The 16,582-nt window shown below is 35.7% G+C and overlaps 2 protein-coding genes across 3 annotated transcripts in view; both read left to right on the top strand.

Annotated features, from left to right (window-relative positions):
* Window positions 1–2,488: 2,488 nt before the first annotated feature.
* Smp_136830.1 (subfamily A1A unassigned peptidase (A01 family)) overlaps window positions 2,489–16,582 on the top strand; it is a gene marked incomplete at both ends in the record, with an annotated part of 55,335 nt that continues 41,241 nt past the window's right edge. Inside the window, 3 exons of one of the 2 annotated variants that reach the window (XM_018799711.1) lie at window positions 2,489–2,695; window positions 3,109–3,351; window positions 3,392–3,595. In XM_018799711.1, the coding sequence (XP_018651471.1) occupies window positions 2,498–2,695; window positions 3,109–3,351; window positions 3,392–3,595 (645 nt within the window). Of the gene's footprint in view, window positions 2,696–3,108; window positions 3,352–3,391; window positions 3,596–16,582 lie in introns of those variants that run through there. The other variant, XM_018799710.1, reaches the window with a different exon arrangement.
* On the top strand, window positions 6,680–7,804 carry Smp_197470 (subfamily A1A unassigned peptidase (A01 family); the record flags this gene model as incomplete). Its single annotated transcript, XM_018799712.1, has 2 exons — window positions 6,680–6,913; window positions 7,625–7,804. 2 exons carry the CDS (start codon window positions 6,680–6,682, stop codon window positions 7,802–7,804), a joined length of 414 nt encoding a protein of 137 aa, XP_018651473.1.

Genomic DNA, 16,582 nt, shown 5'->3' on the forward strand with positions numbered 1-16,582 from the left:
AGCCAAATAGCATTTCACGGAACCTCCGGAGGAGAAAATCGTTGATAATTCAACTTATAACGATTTGGAAACAAAAAGTACCATCTGTTTATAACTTTCGATCTCCTAAATACGCATAAACTTAAATTCCTCTATAGTTCACCATGACTACAAAGAACCCTTCATACCATGAATTGGCTAAATAGTTATCCAACTTACTGAAGTCACCACACAAATAGATGAGATGAATACCATTCTGGTAAACACAACACTTTTCCTGAAAAATAATTTTGGTATTTAAGTTTTACAATGTCGTTCATTGCATCATAATTTCATTATTATGTTTTACAACTGTATCTACAGAAAATACTCAAAAACAAAATAATACCATCCCTTTAAACCATTTGTCAAGTCTGTGGATTAACTGAAGGAATGAATATTCAACTGAAACCATGACATTTTTATCTCCACTTGTATTCCATTCATATGTAGTAATATTCTAAGGAAAACCGAAGGATAACTAGTACGATACCGTAATAACAAGGTTTTGCAGTGAAACTGGTTGTACTATATAACCTTACTGAATAGATCAGTCACTTCCCCTGGTTACCTTCAATTGTCGTTTTGAAGTCACACATATTTGTGAAGCTAACACACTGAATGAATTTATACAAAGTTTTCCGAACATACGTTTGAAAACAAGCTAGAGCAAAATTAGTGCATTATTGAAAGACCTGATAAACATTGAGCACTACATAGGTGGGCATCAAAGGTACTTGAAAACCACTTACCAAACAACAAGCTATTGTTTTGTTTCGAATGACAGTGGCCACTTCCGTGTTTCTGACCCGACCAATAAATGAAGATAAGGAGCATTGCGTAGTTCGTTTCTCAATGGTGGAGTAATTCTTCTAAAAGGTATTACCAACAATGCTGCTCAGGTAATGAGGAAATGGAACATACATTTGGTATCGAACAATCCGTTTACGACAAAGCTCGTCAAGCAATTTTTATCTAAAACCGAATGAAAAACAGGTAAAATGTCAAACCAAAACCAAAGGGTTATTATAAACATAAACCATGATCATGTAATGAAATGTGGGCAAGACGTTATCCCACGTTTCACATTATTTAAACAGAATTAAGTTTAGCAGGACAGACTCAACATGAGGACTGATTGCCTGCGTTCAGAGAAAGGAAAAACAATGTTTTATTGATCAAAGCTCAAAGCAACACAAAAATATACACAGTGCATTTTCAATATAAAGAAAGAGATTCAATGAATTTGCATTTGATAGTGAGTGAATAAGTTAACCAAATTCACTGTTCAATATTCAAAGGCTCAAATTGTTTTACCTGATTATCTGTAGTTTAGCAACACATAAATGATATTTGTCGTAATGTCTTATAGATTTGACAAGTTTTGATAACCTCCACATGTGAAAGGATTTGGATTAGTGAAATCTTTCTAAGTGATGACATTTTTATTTTAGAATGCTGAAAACTAATCAAAGACAATGTTCGTTGAACAAGGTAAAGCCACGTTTAAGCCTTTCCTTCGATTACCCCAACACTCATAACGTTCCACGAGAGATAAACATTCTAACAATCTCAAAGCCTAAACTATTCTAAAAATCATCAGTTGTTCTTAAATCCTGGATAATTATGAAAAGAGTCTTTTTGGAACGAATGTTCTCCCCGGTTGACTGATATAAAATAGGAATAACGTGATTATACAATTACCGAAATTCAAGCCTCATAAGCAAACTAGATGCGTGAAGCAAGATGACCGGTTTAAAGCAAATGAAAATATAAAATCTATATTAATATTGCTAGCTAAACTATTTTGAGACATTGGAATGCTTCCATACATTGATATCCGGCTACCCGACATACCTAATTATTACATCATATTTATTACTGAAGTTATCCAGACTAAAAACACTTCTCAATTCCGCAAACGCTTGATTCCGAATCACCAATGAGTTCATCTGAAACACCATTTGATTTATAAACATTCTCAATTCTTACTCGTATAGTGTCTACACTCCAAAATCCAGAGTAATTACTATCCAGATAAGTGACATGATAACTGGAACCATCTGCTACATAAGTCGATGATTTTGAGCTATCGTAAAACGGAAATATCCAACAAAATATATCAAGAAACCAACACTTTCTCGAAGCGAACCATGTGTCAGTTGTTTGTGTATCAAACAACACTCGTAGCTGTTGACATCGAATTTCCACTAAAATCATCATATTATTAATACATATTAAAAGCTGTTTCCATCCTACAATTATACAAACAATAAAAGTATGTTTCAACTGTAAATTGAACTATTTTATTGTTGACATCCGCCTACATTAAACAAGTATCAAATTACAACTAGTATTCGAATTTGTTCATGACCGATCCTCAAGTTAATTTGATACACCTATGTCAATAAAACATGATGAGAACAAAATAAAAATAACATATACAGTACCACGTTTCAGAGCACTCAAACGCATTTCAATGATTCCATTCATCATTGTCAATTTTCTACCATATTTACTTGGTGAGATTGTGAAAATTCCACTCCACCCGTTGGAAAGATCCGATTCATTGCTTTCATATTATACGAGTTACTTTAGGCCTTCGAAGAAAATATACATGTATCAATGGAATAACCGAAATACATCTACACCAGAACAACTGATTAATTTTGAAAACGTAAGTGTATCAAATGTGTTGATAGTTTGAAATCCACGTTAATGTAAATCTGATGAGCAACAGGAAATATCACGACTTCCTTTCTTACCAATTACATTTTACTTGACATTATGTGTATGAAACAATCTAAGTGGATTGTTATCACAAAGTAACTACGATCATACAGTGAGTGAGAAGTTGGAGTTGTAAGATTTAACTGTTGAATTATGTCTGTAAAAGTAAATACTATGGAATATTACTAATCGACATAGTCCTCAACCGAAATTATGTAATAGATTCATGGGAAATACTGGCAATTTAATCACTGATACAAACTACAAAATATCAAAGAGTTTCTCAAAGTTAACAAACGTGATTGTTATTTCTATATCAAACTGTCTAAATGTTGAGTTCAAAATATTCTTTCAATTTAGTTTCAGTATTATGGTGAGATATCAGTAGGAACTCCACCTCAAAAACTTCGAGTGTTATTCGATACAGGATCAACTGACATATGGTTCGCTTCAAGGAATTGTTGGTTTCTTGATATATTTTGTTGGATATTTCCGTTTTACGATAGCTCAAAATCATCGACTTATGTAGCAGATGGTGCCAGTTATCATGTCACTTATCTGGATAGTAATTACTCTGGATTTTGGAGTGTAGACACTATACGAGTAAGAATTGAGAATGTTTTTAAATCAAATGGTGTTTCAGATAAACTCGTTAGTGATTCGGAATCAATCGTTTGCTGAAATGAGAAGTATATTTAACCGCGATTACTTCACTAACAAATATGATGGAATAATTGGCATGTCGAGTAGTCGGATATCGAAATTTGGTAAAATTCCGATGTTCCCGAATTTACTGGCAAATAGTGTGAATATGGATCCAATATTTTCATTTTATTTAAATCAGTGAGTTGTGCTGTGAATTGAGTTAGTTTCCCAGATATAAAGTTCCGTTTTTGTGTAACCTAATCATTCTGTTTTCAATATCACTTAACTGAGAAAGTCTTATTAACAATTTGATATTTCATTCGATATTTGGTTGACAATGGGTCATCTCAGTAACTGTGCATTTTGAACCAATCAAGAAATTTGAAATACATGTAATACAAGATTATTAGTGAGATGAATTTCTTGTTAAGGTATATTTCGTGAAAGTCAGATTGGATGACAGAAGGTGTTTGGAAGCAGTCAAAGAGGAACATTGAGACACAGTCTTACTCTGTTAAAATTTTATCAGTTTGTAATGGTATCAATTTTAATTGTTATCATTAAAACATATAAATTCGTTGTGTGTATATTGTTAGTTAATTGATGGTGATGTTTCAATTTGTTGTTTAACATGTTGACTGTAGTGGGAATACAGGTATACTGATAGTAGTTAGAATATTAAATTACGATAACAAAAGTCTTATCAATAATTAACCAATGGAAATAGGAGGTCAAACATAGGTAAATAGAATTAGGGGATAGTAATCACAAAACATTTAAATCATTACGTAATAAGAAGTATGTAAACAATTAGATAATGAAGAATACAAACGGAAAGAGGCAGAAAATTACAGACAGATGATAACAAAATTATAGATCAGAGGGGGTTTTGTGAAGAATTTAGTATTTTCACTGTTGAAAATCTGAAAGCACTAGACGGCCGTTTCGTCCTATTATGAGACTCCTCGGGAGTGCGCATCCACGATCCCGCACTCGCGAGATTCGAACCCAGGACCTACCAGTCTCGCGCCAGAGCACTTAACCTCTAGACCACTGAGCCGGCCGGCATCCAACGATGTCGATGTCTAACTTCAACCAATCCACGATTTTGAGCAACCGTTCACCAATTGTCTTCAGTGAGTTGATATCTATACAACAGACTTGGTAGAACTCCATTGGCCACTGCTTCCCACTAGAACTCAAGTAAATATCTCTTGAAGTCAGTCACTAGTGACCATATGATTATAGATCAGAGGGGGTTTTGTGGAGAATTTAGTATTTTCACTGTTGAAATCATGAGTCAATCGTGGATGCGCACTGCTGAGGAGTCCCATAATAGGACGAGACGGCCGTCCAGTGCTCCCAGGTTTTCGATGGTGGTTTAGCTTCAATTGACTCATGATTTCAACAGTGAAGATAACAAAATTAAAAACAAGATTTGAAGTAATAATAATAATAATAATGACGTTTGTTAAGTTATATCCGACCATGGAAGAGATAGGCGGGTTACAAATTACTTCTGTACACACAAATCAGGGTGAAATGTATGAATTCCTGTGGTTTCTGCCACATTGTTATCATTTGTTTGAAATTTTCCGTCTCTTTCAGACATTTATCTTTCCAGTTCAAAATGGCTAGTAATAAGACTTATCAGGAATCATCTTTGTGTATTCATCAACTAACACTTCTATTTCTTTCTGTGTTCTCGTTTTACTCAATCAATTTTATTATCGTTTACATGGATGGTGTAAGTCGACAATATAGAATGAGTATAACTTACATACCAAACAGACATGAAACAGAGTGATCGTACACTTTAACTTATTCACATATCAGGTGATACCGTGAAGACATTGTTGATTTCAGTTGGTGTGATGTTTTACACTAATGTATTTTTACAGTGGAAATAATATGAATGATAATTAAATGGATTTATTTATTAATTGGTTGTAGGGAAAACGGGGCTCCGATTGGTGGTGAAATGGTACTCGGTGGTGTTAATCCTGAATACTTTGAGGGAGATTTCGAATATATACCTACCGTTCATAACAATATATGGGCAGTTGGAATGTCAAGGTAGTGTTTGATCAAGTACAATAAGATATGTAAATTTCAATGGCTTTCGGAAAGTGCGAATTAGCTTGTTGGAAGTTTGTTTGGTCGATTGAAGTTGTATATTGTTTTATTTGTCTGATTGAGGTGATGCAGGAAAATCGATATTATTTGAACTGTTTTACGTATTTTGATAACTGAAGAACATTCGATTTGGAAACTCTTGAGAGATTGTTTCTTCATGCACAATGTATATGTATATATATTTGAATATTGATTTACGAGAAGTGTTTAAATCAGAACTAATCTCGCGTGTAGGTCTCCATCATCTAATACAAAACGATAAAATTCATGTTTCTTATTATCTACTCTGATGACGAACGTAGTGCGTGGTCTTAAACTGTCAATTCAATTCTCCACATATACATTGTTATTCCTCAGTTAGGTTACTTACTGTCTTATAGTAAGTAGTTCATGTTATCGACGAACAATTTTGAACGTGTTTCTCATGAAATCGGTTTATTGTTTCGTGCGAAATACCTTAATATTGATAGATATGCTAGGCATTTCATCCATTCTATTACTATGATTGTATCTCCCCATCATTCTCAGTTATTTTCATTTGTTTCACGTGTTGTTCAATGTAATTTGATTTACTTGCAATAATTATCAAATTCGATGTTGACTCGTTCTCAGTTTAATTCTCCATGAATCACGTTATTCTCATTCGTCAAAAGTTATTAACTCTACCTAGTTAATCATTCATTAAGCACATTGTTTCTCGTTTGGGCGTTCACTGAACTCATCTTAACGTCGTTGATTATGATATGAGCTGTTGCTCATACCTTGAATCCCAAAAGATTTCACGTTTGTAAATACTATTGTTCATATCGTCTTGCCATTATTAGTAACCTATTTAGCAGATAAATATCTCCTTTTGATTTTGGGATTTCACATGTCACTCACTTGTTTGATAAGAATTCAACAGTTACGCTTACTTGAATGCGGATGTTATTGAGAATGTCAACACCAACAAGTAGACTCATTCGTTCAGCGAACTGTATTCAGAATCAAATGTATGTCCATTAGAAATTGCTGAAGAAATTTAATTTACAAAGTGTTTAAATAACGCTATTCAGTGCTCATTTTCGGAAATAAACTCGTTCTGTTCATTTTTTGATTAGTTCTACATCTTGTTTTGCTGTTGATGATGTTTTAATGTCCATTCAGTTTGATGATAAAGGGTGTTGAATTTTGCAATGGATGTACTGCCACTATTGACACTGGGACATCAGTGATTCTTGGTGAAAGAGAGCAAGTGACCAGAATCAACTCACTGCTCGGTGTTTCCTATCATGTTACTGGAAGAAATGTCCTTGACTGTAGTCGAATTGACATGTTGCCTCCGATCGAGTTTATCTTTCAGAAAAGGAAGTACATATTGCTGCCACAACATTATGTTGTTAAGGTGAACGAAAGTATTTTGTCAGATTATATTATGAATGCCCTTTTCATTACATTTTAGTCATATATTGTGTATTCATGGTGTTCACTTTCACTAATTTCAAGTCAGTTTGATAGGAAACAGACTTGCAAAATACAGAGTCATATAATGAATTCAGTTAATCCTATAATGTGATTCCAGTCATATAGACGGTGCGACAAATGAATGAAAACTGCAAACATTCTCTTTAGAAAGCACACATGTAGGAGGTTTCAAAAACAAATACAACAATATTATCGTTGTTTAGAACGAGTATAATGTATTCTGTACTGACTAATAATTCTTGTACCATGTAAAATTAAATAGTCGGATCGCGTCTCTTAAATCTATGCTGAATAGATGGGTAAAGATTTAGTTTTTTGATAGAGGACCATCACCAAATGTTTCGCACATGTGAATTGTTAAGGACAGTCAATTATCTGATTGAAAACGAGCTGGTAAAGTAAGCCATATGAACCCATATGTACTACTATTGTGGTAAATCCAATAACCTAGAATATATGAAGCACACGATTTCATACTGACAGATAAAATATACCATTTTATAAATGTGGAAGCAAATAACGGAACAGAATAATATTCATCTAGCCTTTAGTCCTCTGGAAATATACTATTTTAACTAATAAGAGAGAAACAGTTGACTTCCGTATTGTTGCCTTCCTCATTCGATTACAGGAGTACTTTTGGTTTGGAACAACGTGTTCGTCACCTTTTGAGGCTGATGATGTCTTACCATCAAATTTTTGGATTCTTGGTGACGTTTTTATGAGAAGATTCTATACGGTATTTGATTTCGGTCAGGAACGTATTGGATTAACTTATGTTTCAAATAAGAAGAATGGAACGAGAAGTTAAGTAAACAGTAATATGTTGCTAAAATATAGAAATGACAATTGTGTGTACAACAGTCAATCAAACATATAAATACGAAATTTACAGCAAATTTGAATTCAACAAATCATTACGAGATTCATCATACTGAAAATGTTCCTTCATATCTGTTTAACTTAAAATATTACACACGATACATTGTAATATACTACTACTTTGTATTCAAACGATGAGTGTTTAAAAATTTCAAATCAGTTTCAGTTTAGCAAGGACATGAGGCTTGATGGCCTATGTTAGTCCTGGCAATGATTATCTCTCAGTTGATCCAACTTTCTTTTGTAAGAGTCAACGAATGGAGCCTCAACCACGTGCTGAAGTAATGAATTCCACTAGTTGTTGATTCGATGGGAAAGTCGATAGTCAGCTGACAAGTAATTCGTTCTGGGCTTGTGGGCTTTTTTGGAGTGCCCTCGTAAATTTTCTGTTTCTAAAGACAAGAAAAATGAGGGCAGATCAGGTGCAAATTTATCACTAAGCAATTCGAAAACTGTAATCAAGTCGCCTCTGATTCTTCGATATGACAGCGGAAATAGGTTTAGCTTGGTTGTCTAGTATCATACGGGAGCCTCGCTACTCCGGAAACCAGCTTAGTTGCTGTTCTGTGAACCGTTTCCAAGAGCTAACTGTCTTTTTTTAGGCAGAGACTAGCTGCTTGTATGTAGTACTCAAGTTTAGTACCCACGAACACTGTATACAAAGTCAGAAATGTTTTAGCATCGAGATGACTAAGAGCCCTACGTATGGACCATAAAGTTCTAAAACTTTTGACGGCTATTGCATGGCAGTGTGCATTAGTCTTTAAGTCTTGACTAGCGATGAATCCTAAGTCATTGTGTGTCTGGACAATAGGTAACTCAGTGTTATTCATCGTGTATGTATCTGTACCCTGGTGGCCAATATGCATCACAATACATTTGGAAGTGTTTATCGGCAATTGCCAGGTTTGGGACCATTCAGATAATCTCTCCAGGTCATTTTGAAGTTCTAAGCTATCGCCCTTGTTTTGTATCGCTCTCCATATCTTGACATCATCAGCATAGAGTAAGACCGATGATGATAGTAGACGAGGGAGGTCATTTGCTTACAGGAGGAATAACACTGGCCCGAAAACTGTACCCTGGGGGACTGCACTAAGCACAGTTTCCCAGCTAGATTACTTGGAAATCACCCGTACTCTTTGTTGATACCCAAACAGGAAGTCTTTTATCCACATCAACAGATTGCCTCCAATACCGACATTCCTTAGCTTATATAACAGCTGGTTGTGCGGAACTTTATCGAATGCTTTGCTGAAATCGTTGTACGCTACGTCTACAGGTAACTTTTGGTCCTTAAGAGCGCACCAGCTTTCACGAGCCACTAATAAGTTAGTAAGACAAGAATTACCTGTTCTAAACCCATGCTGCTTCTCCGAGAGGATCCGGTTACCATTGAGGTACTTAAACAGCTCCTTCCGAATAATCGTTTCTGAGATTTTAACAACCACACTAGTTAGGCTAATAGGTCGGCAATTCTCAGGCTTATGTTTTGTACCTGCTTTGAAAATAAGACCTACTATGGTGTTCTTCCAGTCTTTTGGTAGACGACCCTGGGTTACGGATAGATTAAAACATATACTTAAAGGGTTCGCAACAACGTTAGTAACCTAGGATGCAGTTCATCGGGTCAAGTGGATTTGCCTATGTCAAGCTTATTTAGCAGACCAGGGACATCGAGTTCTTTAATGGACACGCTGTCCAGTGTTTGTGTGGGGGGATTTTCATGGACTGGTGAGAAGGGTATTTCTATGGTATATACATTGCTAAAGTATTTAGAGAATACTTGAGCTTTGCCAAAGTCGTCTTCCACTAGTGATGAGGCAGTACTGTCTCCCCATAGTGAAGGAACATTTCTTCTTCTTTTTGTCCTTTAGTTTATATACGAATACAAGCTTTTACGGTATTCTATGGATTCCTTCACGATTTTCTCTTCGTACAGCTTTCTGGACTTACAGAGGGTCGAGGCACAAGTATTCCGAGCCTTTTGATACTGAGATTTTGCCTCATCAGTCCCCAGTAACCTAAATCTATCCCACATTTTCCTTCTTTTACGGATAAGGATGCGAACCTCCCTACTGAACCACGGTGGGGAGTTTCTCGGCCCCTTAGGTGTAGTCCAAGGGATGTGGGGGGCGGTAACTTTAAAGTATAAATTTTGAAATACGTCCCGAGCCGTTTCGATTGAGGACTCTGGGTCTATTGTCCAATCTACCGATGATGCTGATTTCATGATGTCTTGTATGTTTGCTTTCCAGACGTTAGGTCTAGATTGATCTGACGTGTGTTCGTGATCAGCAGTTATATGGAAGTCAAAGGTTAAAGCTGCATGATCACTTTTGCCATAAGGGTGGCATGTAATCCAGGTTTGCAACGTCATCCTCACAGTGCGTCAATATAAGATCTAGTAAGGATGATTCAGAGCCCGAGTCGTACCTAGTTGCTTCTTTCACATGTTGCACTAAGGCAAATGTGATAGCAGCATCAACTAGTTCCTGTTCGAAGGAGTTTTCTGACGATTTAGTCCGCAGATTTCCCCAGTCCACCATGGGTGCATTAAAGTCCTCTAGGATTAGACATCGATCACTTCGTGACAAAGTGTTGAGACTGCTTAGCAGGACCTCGTTTACCTCACAGCTTGGACTGCGATAGATCAAACTAAGCAGCAACTCTTGTCCCTTGCATTTCAGGCGGCAGCTAACTAATTCATACGTCTCAATCTCATGGGATACACTGTCGATAATGGTGAATGGAATAGCATTCCTAATGAATAGAGCTACTCCCCCTCCTTTACGCGTTTGTATTCTATCGGCCCTTACTAATGTAAAACCCTCAAAATCAAGTTCCCTACTATCTATAGACTGCGTCAGCCATGTTTCTGTGACTGCGATTATGTCTGGCCTAGTTGAGTCAATCTGTACACCTAGTTCCGATAGCTTATTGAGCAAGCTCCGGGCATTGGTATAACAGATCCGAAGCCTATTTAAGTGGCCTCGTGCTTCACCCAGAGTGGCTTCGGCATCATCCTCTGTCGAAGCCTCACAACCCGAAAATTTACAATTTTCAGGTCTTTTTCGCCAGCGTCTAATTTGAGCTGTAGTTCTGTTTCGGCTTCCCGTCTTTTTACACGGTCCGCCAGCGGTAAGTTCTTACGGATAAAAACTCCTGAACCCTCTAATTTATGTCCATTTTGTAAATTTAGGTCGCGTTCATTTGGGGATTTGAATACTACTTTAAGCAGTCTGGACTGATCAGGCTTCAAATTCGCTAGGCTACCTAGTCTATACATCTTTAGAAAGGTGACTTCGGAGATATTTTGGGGTATAACTTGATTGAGTAGCCGTTTTATCAACACAACGTCATGCTCAAAACGAGCTTTCGGTTCTGAGCTTTAACTCTCCTTGGTCCTATGAAAACTGACTGGTCTGTCGCTGTGATCAGTCTTCGACTTCTCGACTACTTTGATATTGGCAGGATTTCCTTTTAGGTCGTTTTGTCGTTTTTTGCTTACGATCTGTACCCAATCATCGACGTTGTTTGAAGTAGTGACCACAGTCGCGTCAGACATACTATGGGATTCCGGAGGGTTGTCGACGACCTGGGAGATCGGGTCATGTTTCGCGCTGGAAACCGACCGAGCCTCACGATTTCGGCTTCTGAAATTTTCCTGCTTGATACCATTTTGAAGACAGGAGACAGAAGAAACTTCTTTTCTCGAGTTTTTGGTTGGGACAGACCTCTTTGTAGGCTGTCCTTCCTCCTTTAGACGATGTGAGTCAGCCCTTTTTTGAACTCACCTGTGCTTGCCTCACATCAATTTGCGTGTCGACAGATCGAATTCTGACCGACGTGTCCCAACCGCGTTTGCTGAGACACTATTTCGCAACATTGACCATTGAGACGGCCTCAGTGAACAGGCTGTTTGCATCAAAACAGCACTGTTGACACAGCCATACGCAACCATTCTTACTGAACCGTTTAGAAGTCGGAGTCGTTGGATTTGTGTAGACTTTGTGGTACTAGCCTTTGCATTCGTTACACTGCATGCCGCTGTCAACGGGGTATCGATAGCCTGGACGCTGGTAATTGCTTTTATTGCACTTTCCAGTCATTTGAGGTCTTTTTTTAAAAAATAGGAACTAGACACGATAATACCCAGAGAAAAAGTGATCTTTGACCGAAAAAGTGGAAAACTGTAAATAGTTAGGACCAAATTACTAACAGACACAATAGAAAAAACAAAGTACTCTAAAGTACCGATGATAAACTATTTTAGAAACCGAAAATGATACTCTAATCGAATACTTTAGCTGAGAGAAATTCAATCAAAGTTTTTTACATTAGCCTTGATACGTTATTAACGATCAAAACAATAGAATTTATTCAGCGAGGAATAATTACCACTGTCCTTTTTAAATAGCTCGCTCAGTCTTTTATTATTCTTATATATACTGGTTTGACTGTGTCATAGTAGTTTATAAAAGATTTATTGTAATGGAATGATTCATGAAAGAAATTGAGTAAGAGATAATATTGGGCGATACCCTGTTAGCCTTTATACTGATAAAAGTTTGGGATCTTTCAAATAGGAATAATCGAGTGAAAATATTGTGTAGGTATGATGAATAGATAATGATCTTTCATTTCAAAGATAGTTATGCACTATATATTACATTGGTAAATATCATGAGTCAATGGAAACTAGACCACCATGGAAAACCTGGAAGAACTGGACGGCTGTTTCGTCTTATAGTGAAACTCTCAAGGATCGCACAGCTTCAATTAACTCATAATCTGAACTATTGAAATTACTATAATATCCACAACAACCCCTTCTTCGCACAAAGTATTTCAACAAGTCTCCGTTTCTTACTTCTTGGTTCATCCTGACCATAAATATTTAGTGATCACCAGTTAGAAGTTATCAGTCTATTAAATCAACATCTGAATAATATTCTTTCTAATTAATGCATATAGCCAGTCATCACTATCTCTCCGATTGTACATTTTTGTATGTTGTATAGAGAAAGCTCGTAAGCTTTTCACAAACACACCTGAATATGTTATGCAATGAATTGACTTAATGATCTATTTAAACAAACAAAGAAACAGATAACTTGTTGAAATATCTAGATGACAGGAACAGGTAGTTCAGATATTCAAGCAGGTCGACTGGTATAATTTAATAAACAAACGGGTATCATATATTGAGTTATCTATCTGAAGTGAATAGACTGCCTGACTGGTTTCGGTTTAGTTGTACTTCCGTACTTTAAAATTTCGAATACGTAGTCATTACTCATTCAACAATTTCATAAATTATATATCATTTGTAAATCAATGTTCTCAATAACCATTCATGTATTTCAAATTCATAATATTGAATATACGACTAGTATTCTGATTTCGCAACCTGCTACCAGTAGCACCTTCTGTATACGAAGCTTTTCCCCGACCAATGAAAATCAGAAGGCAGACGAGAAAAGGTAATGTAGTGAACAAAACACCGGTTAGGGACAATCGAATGTATTTAAGCAAAAATTACAGACTATCTCAGTAAATTCTGATAACCAAACAATGAACAGTCAATTTGCAAATTAACAATCAATTGTTTCAATCTTCTCTGTTTCTTCCCTAATTTCATTGCTCATGCATTTTCCAAACGATTGCGCTTCATTTCAGTTCTTTGCTCATCGGTCTTCTGCCCAAATACATTCTATGTCTGACCAACACCATATACTACTTATATAGATATAAGTAGACCACACCACAGTAAGAAAGATATATTTGATACGTTATCAATATATCGAGAAGCGTTTGTTCTAAGGTGGCTAGTGAAACGTAGGAGCTGTGTCCCACGCTGAGTCGAAACGTGATCTGGTATGGATGCATGACCGAATGCCTTCAGTCAAACAAGTCCACTTAACGTGGTCAGCATCCAATGTCGAACACTTAGAAAGCTATTGATTTTGGGGATTTATTTACAGCTACAATATAAGTCGACATTACAATCATCGTGTGATAGCGAGTGTACGAATAAAACAGTTTTTGTGCGTGAAACATCCACTCAATGTGATTTATAAAATTAAAGTGTATAATTCACCAATGAGTTGTGTAATTAAAATGAATTTTAAGTAAATTTTTGTCGATTTCATACAGAAACAACTTCAAAAACCGATCGAATACACTCGATCAACCACCATCTTATCTCAACATAGTGCATGCAATGTCGAGTCACCTAGACTAGTAGCCACACTGCAAATAGGTCGGTAGGATTTGATCTTCATTAAGAGAGATCTGACATACAGGTCGTTGATCACCACCTAGTAATCAATCGATTATCAAAAAATGTCAATGTCAATAGTACTTAAACAGAAAAACCAATCTATTATTTATAAGCAAAGATAGGTTGTGGCTAGCAGCGGAATCCAGGAAGCGCGTTTCTTCCTATTCGGAACTCGTCAGATGAGTATACCTGCATCTCAGAATTCATGTTCACTATGGAACTGGGACCCAATACCGTTCGTTTCAAACGCCATCACGTTATCCACTTACCTACTGAGTCCTGATAACAACCTGCTTGTGCAATGGGGTGAAGTTTAAATTCACTTGGTGTTGTTTACTTGTATCTTCCCATGGTTATTTAGGGTTGCAATTGATCAGTCTCTTGTTGGCATATGTGCATCCTGCATCCTGCTTATAAAGCTTGTGACTTCAGGCTATATCAAGGCAATCCGCACAGAATGCACATATGCCAACAAGAAACTGATCAATTACAGTCCTAAATAACAATGCGAAGACACAAGTAAACAACAAGTGAATTTAATCTATTATTTGTTTGAATTTATAGGCTTTCCAAACTATAACCTATTTTGTAATGCTATTACCCGTGTTTTAAATAAGATGGGTTGCAACTAAAGATATTTAGGAGCTTATTGATCAAGCTACATTAGCTGAATGTGAAACATTGTTATCTCCTGATATTTTAATGTCAGTTAATAAACTATATAAACGTATATTCCTCTTGCTGGTTTTATGTGAATTCGTCACTAAGTTATCATCCGTCTCTTTTTTCTCTAATCTTTAATGTTTATCAAATTCTATCAGTTAGTTGGATATACGAAGGAATAACTCGATTTCACATTGTACATTGTTTTGATATTGATCGATTATTAACAGTCATCAAAAGTTCATACTTCTACATTTCATGTCAGTTGTCTCTCATCAGTAAACGATATTTTCTACTAACAACCAACTGATACTGCCTTCTTTTAATGTTCCATGTTGTCTCTTGACAGATCTCAGTCACTATTGAAGCAAGACCTATAGAATCTTGTCGATAGTTTTTGAATCATTCAATATCCTGTTACTTCTGTTCAGTGTTTAGCTTCTTAAATGAAGAAAGACTCTGAAAGATATTCATGTCAATCGTTTATAACAGAAACAAAACTTTTCTCTATAATTGCATAGAAACAATAAATATATATATTCAAAGAGACATAGATACTATTCAGGAAATAGGTTATTTCTTAGGTCAGTCAAAATGATAGTCAATGTTTTAATTCCCATGTATAAAATATTATACTACAAATCAAGGTCATTCATGGTCACAACTTCTCATTGTTGAACATTATAATTGATCGCTTTACTCACTAGGGAACACGTTAGTTTATCATCTAAACTCTAAATCAGATTCACATGAAGAAAACTAGTTGAAAATGTAATTATCAATTAATTTATTTGTTATTTAAATGATGCTGTGGAGTGTCCACATGAAGATAGTAACTAATGGTGATAGGCATTGAGTTATCTGTCTTAAAATCGTTTACACGTTCATTCATTTATTATCACCCCTTACATCTCATGTTACGAAACTACCTTGTAACTGGTTTTATACTCCACCAATCCATATTTTCTCGAAATATACCTTTGATGCTGAATATTTTCCTTTAACAATATTACTGCTATTATATCAGTAGTGAACAAAAACTCATTTGAGGAAGACCAATTTATTATTTGATAAGAGAAATGCAGAATGTCTTCATAGAATATGAAAACTATACATTAAATACTTCAATTACACATCGTCCATCAATTTTCTCTTACAAATGTTATCATTCCTTCATTCCTGTTGTTATTAAAATTTCTCACTGTTTATAGCCCTGTTCTCATCATGTCGATGTTCTCAACCTTCTGCTAACAATCATCCCACTTCTGTTGGGTGTTACACCCTACTGATGTCTGTCGACAAAAGTGACATATATCATAACTCATATTATTTGAAAACTGTATTGAACACGTTAAGAAAACTTGAATTGTTTCTATTCGCCTTGACTTAAAAATGTCCTGACTTCAAAATATACTTCTTCCGATGACAGATGAACTCGATCGAAGGAATCATGACAATTCAGTGGTAGTCAACATCTAGTCTTCCAGAAGGACCAAACAGAGAATTGATTCATTTCACTTGTTCATCTGGTCTACTTCATTTATCTATAAGTTTATTTATAGAATATATCTTATCTCTTATTATATGAAACAGTATAAGACAAATTAGTTTACTTTCTCATTATTCTCTTTACAATAAAGTCAATTGAATGTTAATTAATAAAGAATTTTTTTGTAAAGTCGCATTTCAAAAACAAACTCTATAAATAGGAAATTCTAGTTCAAAAGGACATCTACTACTGAAATAGTTTAATAAGTA

Source organism: Schistosoma mansoni, chromosome 3 (genome assembly GCF_000237925.1).
Source record: "Schistosoma mansoni strain Puerto Rico chromosome 3, complete genome".
Lineage (NCBI taxonomy): Eukaryota > Metazoa > Platyhelminthes > Trematoda > Strigeidida > Schistosomatidae > Schistosoma > Schistosoma mansoni.